Source organism: Anomaloglossus baeobatrachus, chromosome 5, assembly GCF_048569485.1.
Source record: "Anomaloglossus baeobatrachus isolate aAnoBae1 chromosome 5, aAnoBae1.hap1, whole genome shotgun sequence".
In the NCBI taxonomy this organism is placed as follows: domain Eukaryota; kingdom Metazoa; phylum Chordata; class Amphibia; order Anura; family Aromobatidae; genus Anomaloglossus; species Anomaloglossus baeobatrachus.
This window is the reverse complement of record NC_134357.1, coordinates 513,822,532-513,835,209: the sequence shown is the minus strand read 5'-3', so window position 1 is coordinate 513,835,209 and position 12,678 is coordinate 513,822,532. Positions and strand designations below refer to the sequence as shown.

At 41.3% G+C, this 12,678-nt stretch overlaps 1 protein-coding gene across 1 annotated transcript in view; it reads right to left on the bottom strand.

Moving 5' to 3' along the window:
* The window catches only part of LOC142312863 (uncharacterized), a 402,852-nt gene extending 394,990 nt beyond the window's left edge, over window positions 1-7,862 (bottom strand). The window contains exons 1-4 of the mRNA XM_075351849.1: window positions 7,679-7,862; window positions 7,473-7,596; window positions 7,292-7,389; window positions 4,713-4,803 (exon numbers count right to left, since the gene is read on the bottom strand). Of these exons, the coding sequence (XP_075207964.1) occupies window positions 4,713-4,803; window positions 7,292-7,389; window positions 7,473-7,596; window positions 7,679-7,702 (337 nt within the window). The 5' untranslated portion in view covers window positions 7,703-7,862. The remainder of the gene's footprint in view (window positions 1-4,712; window positions 4,804-7,291; window positions 7,390-7,472; window positions 7,597-7,678) is intronic.
* Window positions 7,863-12,678: the final 4,816 nt, after the last annotated feature.

Here is a 12,678-nt window from a genome sequence, read left to right as displayed (position 1 = left end):
GGCAGGATAGAAGGGCAATTCACAGCCTGAAGCAAAACAAGGAGATCACTATTAAGCCAGCAGATAAAGGGGGCACCATAGTTCTCCTGAATACAACGGACTACATTACAGAAGCAAACAGACAACTGATGGATATACAGTACTACACCAGACTGGATGATGATCCAACCCCAAAATATATGAGGGAGTTGAAAAGAGTCATCAGATCTCTGGGTACAGATTTCACAAACCTTCTGGACCTAATACCCGAGAATCCAAGGATGGGAGTTTTCTATATGCTACCCAAGATTCATAAACTAGGTAACGCAGGGAGGCCAATCATCTAAGGGGTGGGAACGTTCACTGAAAAACTCTCTGCGTGGGTAGAAAATGTCGTTAAGACACTGGTAAGGAACACAGCCAGCTACCGTATTTTTCGTACTATAAGACGCACCGGACCATAAGACGCACCCTGGTTTTAGAGAAGGAAAATAGGAAAATAAAATTTTAAGCAAAAAATGTGGTCATGACACAATGTTATGGGGCGAGGATCTGCTGCTGACACTGTTATGGGGGTAATGTCCCCAAATTCTCTACTAAGGTACCCCAGCCTGGTAATGATCCTCCTGCCTTGTATATACAGTATATATCCCTCATCCTGGTATAGCCCACATCCTGCTATATACCATCATCCTGGCATATGGCTGCATCTTGCTATATACTGGCACATGGCCGTATCCTGCTATATACCCCATCCTTGCATATGGCTGCATCCTGCTAGATACTGGCATATGGCCCCATCCTGCTATATAACCCATCCTGGCATATGGCCCCATCCTGCTATATACCTCCATCCTGCTATATACCCCCATCCTGCTTATATACCCCCATCCTGCTCATATACTCCCATCCTGCTAAATACCCCCATCCTGCTCATATACCCCCATCCTGCTCATATACCCCTATCCTGCTCATAATATACCCCCATCCTGCTCATATACCCCCATCCTGCTCATATACCCTCATCCTACCCCCATCCTGCTCATATACCCCCATCCTGCTCATAATATATACCCCCATCCTGCTATATGCCCTCATCCTGCTCATATACCCCCATCCTGCTATACACCTCCATCCTGCTATATACCCCCATCCTGGTATACGGCCCGCATCCTGGGGCACATAAAAAAAAAATAAACGTTCATACTCACCTTACCTCACTCCCTGCAGCATCACTCCTCCTCCCATCTGTGTCAGCAGCAGCGCTGGAGTGTGGAGCCGGCCACGATCCTTGCAGCATCCCAATGTCCTCTTGTCTGTGCCGGCGGCGGCTGCGTGTGGACACGTGCGCACAGCGATGACGTCATCACTGTGAGCACCGCTAGTCTCCACACAGCCGCTGCCGGCACAGTCAGGAGGACATCGCGGTGCTGCAGGGATCGTGGCCGCTGAGTTATACTGATTCACTGCACCCCGCGCTGATAATGATGCGCGAGGGGCAGTGAATACAGCCGCACATGATCACTCCAGGGTGTAGTTGCCAGGGATAATCACGCGGGCCAGCTGTTTAATATGCGCGCATTCCCCGCCCATCACCCCGCCCACCTGTCAGCGCTGGCTTCAGCGCTGAGAGATGATGGGCGTGCATATTAAACGAGTGGGTCCATGTGGTCACGGCAGGCTGCTACAGCCTGCTCGTGCCGCCGATTACCCACTCCACCTCAGCACCCTCATTCCCCGCACCCCTACATTCAGACTATAAGTTGCACCCCCCACTTTCCCCAACATTTGGGGGGAAAAAAGTGCATCTTATAGTCCAAAAAATACGGTATATACAGGACACCACTGACCTTTTAAGAAAGCTATCTACAATAGGACCCCTATTCGAGAGTACCATCTTAGCCACCATGGATGTGCAATCCTTATACTCTAACATCCCACATGAAGATGGACTAACCGCCTGCCAAATGTTTTTTGTAGCTAATGGGATCCCTTTTGTATCTGTATTAAGACTCACCAAATTCATCCTCACACACTTTTTCTCTTTTGGCGTGGATCTATACTTACAATGCACAGGAACTGCTATGGGAAGCAAAATGGCACCACAGTATGCCAACCTTTTCATGGCTAAACGGGAAAATGACTTTTTAGTATCCTGCAACCTCAAACCATTGACCTATTTCCGTTTCATTGATGACATGTTAATAATCTGGACCGAATCTAAACAAGAGCTTCTAAAATTCCATGAAAAATTCAATGCATTTCATCCAACCATAAACTTGACATTGGAACACTCAAAACAGAAATCAACTTCCTGGATACAACCATAAAAATTCAAACTGGTTCAATCCAGACATCAGTGTATCGGAAACCTATTGACCGTCCCAAATACCTCAGATGGGACAGTTTCCATCCCAAACACATTAAAAAGTCCATTGTCTACAGCCAGGCCCTCAGATATAATCGTATCTGTTCCAGCCCTGCAGACAGGGATGAACACTTAACCCATCTTAAAAAGACATTTCTTTTTTTAAATCAGATACTTTTTTATTAAAACAGAATACATACAACAGAATAACATATCGGCATCCAAATTAAGTTTATCATATCTATTACCCCTTTAACTCCCCCTCCCGCCCCATTCCCCGGCAGCAACACTCCTCCCCGATACTACATCCCATTTAGTACACACTTAGAATACCCTCCAACTGCAGTATAGCAACCATCCCGTTCACCCTGATGTGCTGGAGGAACTACTAGTAACACAAATAAAACAAAACACACACATCACAGGTCTCCGACGGCTATCCCATTCCCAAACCAGTTTACTGGTCCATCACTCGTCCTATTCGCATTGCAGCCAAGGTAAAAAGACATTTCTAAACCAAGGCTACCATCCCACCTCCATAGATGATCAGATCATTAGAGCAACAAAGACCCCTAGAAGTGAACTGCTTCAATAGAAACAAAAAGAGGAAAATAGTCGAGTACCTCTGGTGGTGACCTACAACCCACAGCTTGAGGTACTAAGAAGAACGGCCAAGAAACTTCACCACATTCTACACAAGGATAACCGGGTAAAAACAATATTCAAAGATCCTCTATTGCTGTGCTACAGGCAACCTCCTAATTTAAGGAGAATCATGATACGAAGCTCAATGCCCTCAGACACACCAAGAGGAACATATCCTTGAAATGTAAAGAGCTGCAAAACCTGCTCTCATGTAGAGACCAGAGACCGGATACAGATCCCTAACACACAGAAGGACTATAAGATTCTTGGGACATTCACATGTTCTTCTTCCAACATGGTGTACTTAAACCTGTGCACTATATGTCCTATTGGGGGCCTCTATATTGGAGAAACAGGACAAAGACTGAGAGCAAGGATGAGATCTCACCGCCACACAATTACAGACAAAAAAAACTATTTACCTGTGACCAAACATTTCTGTGCTTCAAGACATAACATAAACCATATGAAAGTTGTCATATTAAAAGGCAACTTCAGATCACAGAGCCATCGCAGGGTCTGAGAATACAAATTCATTAAAATGTTTAACTCTGTGGACACAGGACTCAACCTGTCAGGAGGATTTATGAACCACTACAAAATCTGAGAGGTATGTTCCAGAGACTGTGAGGGCAGCAGACCTCTGATCCTACATGGATATTGGGACATTAAAACTTTCACACCACTAATCAAAGCTAATTAAGGATTCACTCTCTAAGCTCAGTGTTTATTTAAATGTCTTTTTAGTATGCCATCCCCCTGCTCTGATTATGTATATATGTGTTTCTTCAGATATTTTGTCATACCATGCCTGATGAAGGGACCTGAGATGTCTCGAAAGCTTTCTTTGTAACATCATTTTATTTTATTTTAGTTAGCCACTAAAAGGTATCACAACATTATAATTTTGTTTCTCTCACTGAGAACAATCAATTATTTTTTAACTGGCTAACACGGTTCCAAAACCTTTTCTTTTGTAACTATGGTAGATTGTTTCATTAAATCGATATGTGAAATATTAACGTATACCTAGAGGCTTAATAGTCTCTAAAAGTCAAGTGGGGGGTTTTGGAGACCTCTCTAGCCTTTGGGAATGGAATCATATGTTTTATAACTTCTCTAGACAAGTTTCTTGTCATTATCTAGAAAATACAGGAAAATGTCCTTAAGACTGACAAATCTATTATGGAAGTATTACAAAAACTCGAACCATATAAATCTCATAAAGAGATATTTGCCTTGTCTAACAATATAGCTGACCGATTTAAGACTCGAGAAATGGAGCTTCTAAGTAAGAAGCAGAAGAAATTGATACGGGATAATATTCTATTTCATGCATCTTTCTTTAGGACAAACATCAAGGAGGGCCCCCCTCTCCCCACATTTTATAATCTTAGATGAGTATCAATAACCTACAGGAGAATGTTCTGTGGATTTGTTAGAGATTTCTGTCTATAATCATATATCATAGAAATGCAACTCTAGTCCTTGAATTAAGTACCATTTTTGGTGAGGTACACACCAAAGATAAGAAGTGCAAATTAATGAAATTAATTGCCATTTGCCTCTTAATGAATTTGGCGCCTCTTACCTCACCTCACTCCTTCATTAAGACTGGTGTGCACATGTGAACACACAAAAATTCCAACATGTAAAAGTTATTACGAATATTGAAGCCAAGGACTCTGTGACTTCTCTGCATTTAGTGGTCACTACTCACCTGTGCGGTTATCTGTAGGAATCTCCTCTTTACACCGCTCATCACCCCTTACATATTTCTCTGTAGTATTAATATGGGTCAGAACTTCACCCTGAAAGAAATATTGTAAAAGTCATAGAATAGACAGATGGAGAAGTCATGTGAAATGATTCAGAAGAACAGAAAAGATCATAAATGAACATGACAATCAAAACTGACAGCAGTAGATATCACAGAGCTGCAGGTCTCCTGTATAATCCAACCTGTCGCCTCCTAATTGTAACCAGCAGTCTCCGTAACCAGAAAATTGTGAGAAGATCCGGACAACATCTAATGTCTATGATCAGCTTTATTTTGTCATCGCCACCAACTATAAACCATACACTGAATGGCCACATTATTACAGACACCATCTAGTAGCGCGTTGGATTTACTTTGGCATTTAGGAGTTCAGCAATTTATCACATCAAAAATTCCAGGTGATGAAATAGTTCTGCAGGATTACAGGCCCATGGGGACATGAAAGCTTCTTACATTTACCGAAAATTAGACTAGAGGAGCTGACAGGCATTGAACATCCCATTTTACCTCGTCCAAGAGATGGTCTATAGGACTAAGACAAAATAATGTAAAGCGTACTTACAAGGATACACCATCAGAACCATCATCAGTATATTGATACATCATCAGGACCAAGTGTTGAGTATTGTGTAGGATTTGGAGTTTCTACCTCAAAACAAATCAGTGTGAACACACTGAAACTTACACTGAGTTTTGAGATTATGAGACAGATTTGGTTGAGTTTCTGCTCCAAAAAATACATTTTGAGGATTATTTGAGTTTAACATGAAGTATGTTATAAATTGCTACATGATCAGAACCGTCTGTACATGAGTGCAGCACGAGAACCAATATCAGTATATGGATACTGTGCCAGAACCACTATCAAGTACATAATTGCAAAGCCAGAACAACTATCAGTACATGAATGCAGCTCTGGAATCAATGTCAGTATGCCCTAGAAACACAGTCAGTACATGATTGCAGCGCCAGAACCACTATCAGTACATAAATGCAGCCCCAAAACCACCATCAGCACATGAATGCAATGCCAAAACCACAATCAGTACAGGAATACATGACCAAGCTTAATAGTTTCAGGTCAGCCCCATACATACTTATATGATGTGAACCTGCATCTACCAGTATGTCCTTAAACAGAACCAGTCACATAAAAACCACTATTAACGTACAGATATGAGGTTAGTCTCCACGTTAATTGCGTTTGGAACCTGCCTGGCACCTGCACATCGAATTCCGCTGCAGTGAGGAAACTAACGTTATACCTCATGGCAGAGTTCAGGTTTCAGTTGGCAAGTGATTACAGCAGACGTTCTCAAAACACAGAGGTGACTGAACCCTTGCCGGCGCCAGCCCAATGACTGAAACCCAAACACTCCCAGGAGGACTAAAGATAATTTCATCACAGCAGCAGTATTTGATGTGCAGGTGTGGGGCAGGTTCCAAATGTTATTAACCAGTAGAATAACTCCATTGTCTGCAGATTAATAGCATTTTTTTTACATGACAGGTTCCCTTTAAAAATGGTAAGGAGATCCTAGGTGTTGTTCTTACTATTCATCAACAGACTTCTCACCATATAGGAACCACAGAACTGATGAGATTTCGTCAGTATCACACAAACATTTACATACAGGTACCTAATAGGTGACATATTCTCTGATTGTAGTCACTCCCATCTCTTTTACCTCCAACTCTTTTGTCAAAGCACAGATGCCATGACAAAATGAGATTCCCTTTAAAGAGCTCGTCTTGACTTCTCTCTTTTCTAGCCTTCAACATCACATCCCGACATAGTATCCTTAAAATAAATATATCATTATACTGCCGCATTAATGAAAACATCTCCAATTATGTTCTCCTGAATAATTGACCCACTCTGTACTATCTACACAAAATATCCCTCCCTCATTATCCCTCTCTGTAATGTCCCCACATGTTGCCTCTCTCCATTATGTCCCCCTCACACTTCCCCTCTCCGTAATGCCCCCTCACACTGCACCTCCACATAATATTCCCCTTATACTGCCTCTATACAGTCTGCAGGACGTTATTTGGCCCACAAGCTGTATGTTGTGTTAACATGCATTAGATGAACACCAGCTTTGTATTCAGGTGCAGATGCTTAAATGATGAGATGTTTCTAACCACAGAATCCAATATCACAGGATATTTTTCCATGATCACACTATTCTCAGTATACGCTTGACATCATTAAATGTAAAAACCCCAAGAAGGTGGCAATATTTTAAATACTGATCCTAGCTAATCTAGCACCACCTACTGTTCAAACTCATTCAGATTGTTCAATATTCATATTCTAAAAACTGATCACTATTTCTAACAATGCTGCACTACAAGGTCATGTGTGTAATAGGTTTCAGATGCGAGTGTGAAAGTATAGCTAATAAATTTGTCATTCAGTGTATAATACTGGGGGATAAAAAAAAAGAAATACAAGACCTTCACAGCCGTCTACACATCATAGGGAGATTTCATGACACCTTCTCTCCATCTACCTGATCATCCTGATGAACATCGGGATCTTCTTGTTTACAGTCCTGTGGAAGAAGAGGACGGGGACATCTCTCTGGTGTTGTCTTCTCACTGGATAGAACTGGAGGAAACACATACAGGGAATGAATTCATTCATTACATACGGATAAATATAGGCCGTGTGTATTTAGTCCTGTCTATTACCTGGTGATGTGAGGGGCTGGGGAACCTCCATCATGACGCCCTTGTACAGATCTTTGTGTCCTTCTAAATACTCCCACTCCTCCATGGAGAAATAGACTGTGACATCCTGACACCTTATAGGAACCTGACACATACAATGATACCGTCATCCCCCGATCCCTTCATAGCGTTACTGTATAATGTCCCAGCATTCCCAGCAGTGTCACCTCTCCAGTCAGCAGCTCAATCATCTTGTAGGTGAGTTCTAGGATCTTCTGGTCATTGATGTCCTCATGTATCAGGAGGTGAGGTGGAGGCCCCGTGATTGGGCTCAGGGGTCTTCCCCATCCCTCAGACACAGGGGCCTGACAGCGCTCACTAGAGGTCTTCTTCACTACTGTGTAATCCTGGTTATGGAGAAACACATTAATAAATCTCACTACAGACATTTCCAGAGTCCTCACCTCTCCAGTTCTCTCCATCTGTTATTCCTATAGATAAGAATGATGTAATGTGACGTCATCAGAATCTCTCACCTCTCCAGTAATCCGGAAGAGGATCTCTAGGGTGAGGTGTAATATCCTCTCCACCATCTTGTCCCTGTCCCTATCCATACTTGATGTGTCAATCAGGAAAATTCTCTTATGTAGAGTATCCAATATTGTAGGGACCTGAATGGGAAAGAAATGACGATGTAACATCATAAAGATCCCATGTAAAAAAATCGCCGAAGCTGTTACCAGCTTCACATGATCACTAAATCCAGTTATGGGCAAGCCAAGACAGGGAACATCCACAGGATTGGGAAGATTGAGACGGCAGAACTGGGCTGTCCATAACAGATGATAGAACATTAATATCTCCTGATAGTGACATCATGAAGCGAGCGACGGCCATAATGGAGACTGTACAGTAACAGAGCAGCGAGCGGCGTCAGGAGGGAAGTGACCCAATCTAATCCCATACAGACAGATCTCCTGATAGAGCCACACAGACGGGAACACGTTCTGTCTCCTGGAGTGTGAGCGCAGCACTGAGGGGGTTAATGTAATGGGGAATCTCCACATACCTCCTCTTGCAGAGCATCACACTAGATATATTATTTATTATTATTATTTATTATTATAGCGCCATCAATTCCATGGTGCTTTACATGTGAAAGGGGTATACATAATAGCGACAAGTACGATAATCATAAACAATACAAGACACAGATAGGTACATGAGGACAGAGGTCCCTGCCTGCGAGGGCTCACAGTCTACAAGATAAGGCTAGATACAATGGAGATTAAAATTAAAGAACAACACACAATTTCCTAAATGTCAGTGTCATCCTATATGATTATATCCTAACATGAGTAAACTAACAGTATTTTAAGCTTATTTCATAAATTGAACTTTATCAAATGACATAAATGAGATAAATGAAAAAGAACACTGATCAAATTTAGAGAACACTCTCAGATACCTGCAAGTTATTGGTGTTAATCTGGCACCTGGTGCTGTGTTCCTTAATTATCTGACAAATCCTATGTAACTGGGAGCCTAACTTTCCAGTTTGCACTGACTTTGCAAAAATGGTGTGCCATACCAAAGTGACTGAAACCCTTCAGCAGCAGGTTGTCCAGATTAAGGCCAAAGGGGTGACCCTATCAGCCATTGCAAGAGAAGTTGGCCGATCCAAGTCTGTGATATTGAGAATATTGCATCTTTACAACAAAAAAAAAACAAAAAACAAAAACTCTTTCAAGTCTTTTCAAGAAGGCTGGTTGCCCTCGAAAGACAACTGAAAGAGACGACAGGATAATGTGCAGAATCTCTATGAATAATCCTTTTCAACACTGCAGCTGGAATTGCTCAGCAGCTCAGCAGTGAGCAGGGTAAGGATCTGTCTTGTCATGGTCCACAGTTCATCTTAGTGATGAAAGCAAGTTTAATTTATTTATGTCTGATGGGAAACATTATGTTCGTCGACAATCTGGGGGAAGACTGAACCCAAAGTGTGTTAAGAAGTCAGTGAAAAGTGGTGGAGGAAGTGTCATGGTTTGGGTAATATTTTCTGCAGTAGGAGTTGGACCTCTCATACAGCTACATGGCAGAGTGAATGCAAGTGTGTATCAGAACCTTCTTTAACAACATGTGGTTCCTTACTTGCATTCATCACTCAAGCAGTCAGCCATTTTCATTCAGGACAATGCTCCCTATCAAAATGGGTAAAGCAGTTCCTTGAAACAGAAAACATTGAAACAATGAAATAGCCAGCCCAGAGTCCTTCTCTAAACCCAATAGAAAACCTCTGGAAAATTGTTGGTGACAAAGTTGTGGCCAAGAAATCCACAACAGTCAAAGAACTGTGGAAGAGACTGGAAGAAGAGTGGACCAAAATCACACCACAGCAGTGTGAGAGACTAGTGTTGTCCTGTGACCACAGATGTGCTGAAGTCATTCGAGGCAAAGGCCTGTACACGCCCTACTGATTGGTGACTGTTGTTACCTTCAGAAAATGTAGTTATAATCTTTCTCTGTGCTACAGTCATTGCTGTTCTCTAATTATGATCATCACGTTTTGGGCAAAATAAAGGTTTTATGTTGATATACTTTGAATATTTTGTAAAACACTGTTCTAGTGTCATGGTTTATCCCTTACAAAAAAACCTTCAAATGTTCATCAATGTAGATTACCTTAAATGATCATACATTGTTCTCTAATTTTGATCTCCAGTGTATATGTCCCTCTGGACAACCAGGATTTGCCCCGTTCCCCTTTATCACACACAGTCTGTTCCCGTTCGTTCTCGGCGCCATCATTACCCGACTCTCTCACTCTCTGCAGCTTCTTCTCTTACATACAAGGAAAAATAAGTCACTTCCTGCAAATTTAGAATAGCTCCTCCCCCCATGTGACTGATCACATGGCTGTGACATCATCACAGGTCCTGTGAGCACAGAACAGCCATATATATATATAGTGTGCGGCTCTGCTGGAGGGATGTGGAGATTCCCCATTACTGGGCACAGGTCATTTTATTAAGTTAGTTGAAGTAAAATGATAAAATCCTATTCCTCCCGGTAGCTGGATATCTGATTCTGGGCCAAATCCTTTCTGACGACCCATTGACGCATAATCAGTGCTTGAATTGACCACTAATTTTGTGTTTTGTTCGACCTTCTGCTTTTTGAAGATTTACCTGGTTCTCTGGGAAGTTTCCAGGCCATGGAGCCAAAATTTCAATTTTTAGTTATTACTTTTTCCTTGTGACATGGTCTCTATCATGGTGAAAAAAACATTGTTCATGAACAGATTGCTCCTGGACGATGGGAGAAATTTCTCTTGAGGATGTTTAGATCCCAATCTTTATTTAAAGGCAAAACTGTGAGTGAGCCCCCTACATGGATGAAAAGCCCCCACACATGAATGGTCCCAGGATACTTTACTGCTGGCAGGACACAGGGCTCATGATAGCGCTCACCTTTTCTCCTCTGCCCAATCATTCTTCCAGATCTCCTAAACAGTCTGAAGAAATCTACATGAGAGAAAATAACTTTCCTCAGTCCTCAGCCATCCAATCCCTGTACTTCCTGCAGAACTTCACTCTGTCTTATCTCTTTCTTGTAGATAAGTGGCTTCTTTACTGAGCTTCTTGACACCATGCCATCCTCTAAAAGTCATCATCTTACTGTGCGTACACAGATGCATTGACACCTGCCTGCTGACATTACGGAACAAGCTCTGCCCTGGTGTTGGACCAATTCTGTAGCTGAATTCTCTTTAGGAGATGGCCCTGACACATGCTGGATTTTACTGAACACCTTGAAGTCTTCTGCACAGAAATGAAACCTCTTTCTAAGACGTTCTTGATGATGTGACAAATGGTTGATTTAGGGGCAATCTTACAAGCATTAATGACCTTGACAGTAAAGACCTTTTAATGCAAATCAGTGACGACTGCATGTGTTTTACTGAAGGCAATATAGGTAACAAAAGAAAAACAAAGATTTCAATCATCAGCCCAATATTAAAGCAAGCAGCCTGCTCTTATAATTCAGAGTGATACCAGCTGCCTTGTCTTCATTAACAGTGTATCTTGAGATAATCATTTAATGAGAAGATCATTGAAATTATGTAAGCAGGTCATTATGTAGCAAGGCTGAAATTACGTGGATATGCAATTTTTAGAAATAACTTCATTTTAATAAATCTTCATTACAATACAGAGTTTATCCAAATCGACACTAAAAAAATGAAGTGTTAATGTTTGTGAAAAACAAAATTTGTGTCAGCCCCAAAACTTTTCACTCCTCTGATAGGTTGTTGTCTCTTCTCTCCCCCACTCCAAAGAGTGTGTGCTTTGTCTCTCCTTTTCTGACTGGTTGTTGTTCCCATCAGACTCATATATCAGCAAGGTGCTTAAAACCCCTTAACCCCCGGCTGATTTTTCGTTTTTTTCTTTGCTCCCTTTCTTCCGGAACTTTTTTACTTTTCCGTCAATCTTGCCATATGAGAGCTTGTTTTTCGCAGGATGAGTTGTAATTTTAAATGAAACCATAAGTTTTCCCATATAGTGAACTGGAAAACGGCAAAAAAATTCCAAGTGCGGAAAAATTGCAAAAGAAAAGTGTGATTGCATGACTGTTTTTGAGATATTTTATTCATTGTGTTCAATATATGGTAAAACTGAGATGTCGGTGTGATTCCTCAGGTCAGTACAAGTTCGTAGACACCAAACATATATAGATTTACTTTTATCTAAGGGGTTAAAAAAAATTCAAACATTTGTCCAAAAAAAGTGGTGCATCTTTTGCGCCATTTTCGGCAACCCATAGAATTCCTATTTTTCGTAATCTGGGGCTAAGTGATGGCTTATTTTTTGTGTTTCAAGCTGATGTTTTTAACTGTACTATTTTTGCAAATATGCTACATTTTGATCGCCTATTATTGCATTTTGCACAAAATTTATAGCGATCAAAAAACATAATTTTGATGTTTAGATTTTTTTCTGCTACGCCATTTACCAATCAGATTAATTAATTTCATATTTTGATAGATCGAGCATTTCTGAACGTGGCAATACCAAATATGTGTATATTTTTTTATTTTTTTTAACCCTTTAATTTTCAATGGGGCAAAAGGGGGGTGATTTGAACTTTTAGGTTTTATTATTTTATTAGCAGCCGGCGGGGATCACACTATGGTGGTTTTAGACGTAATATTGCTGCCCGCAGTTGT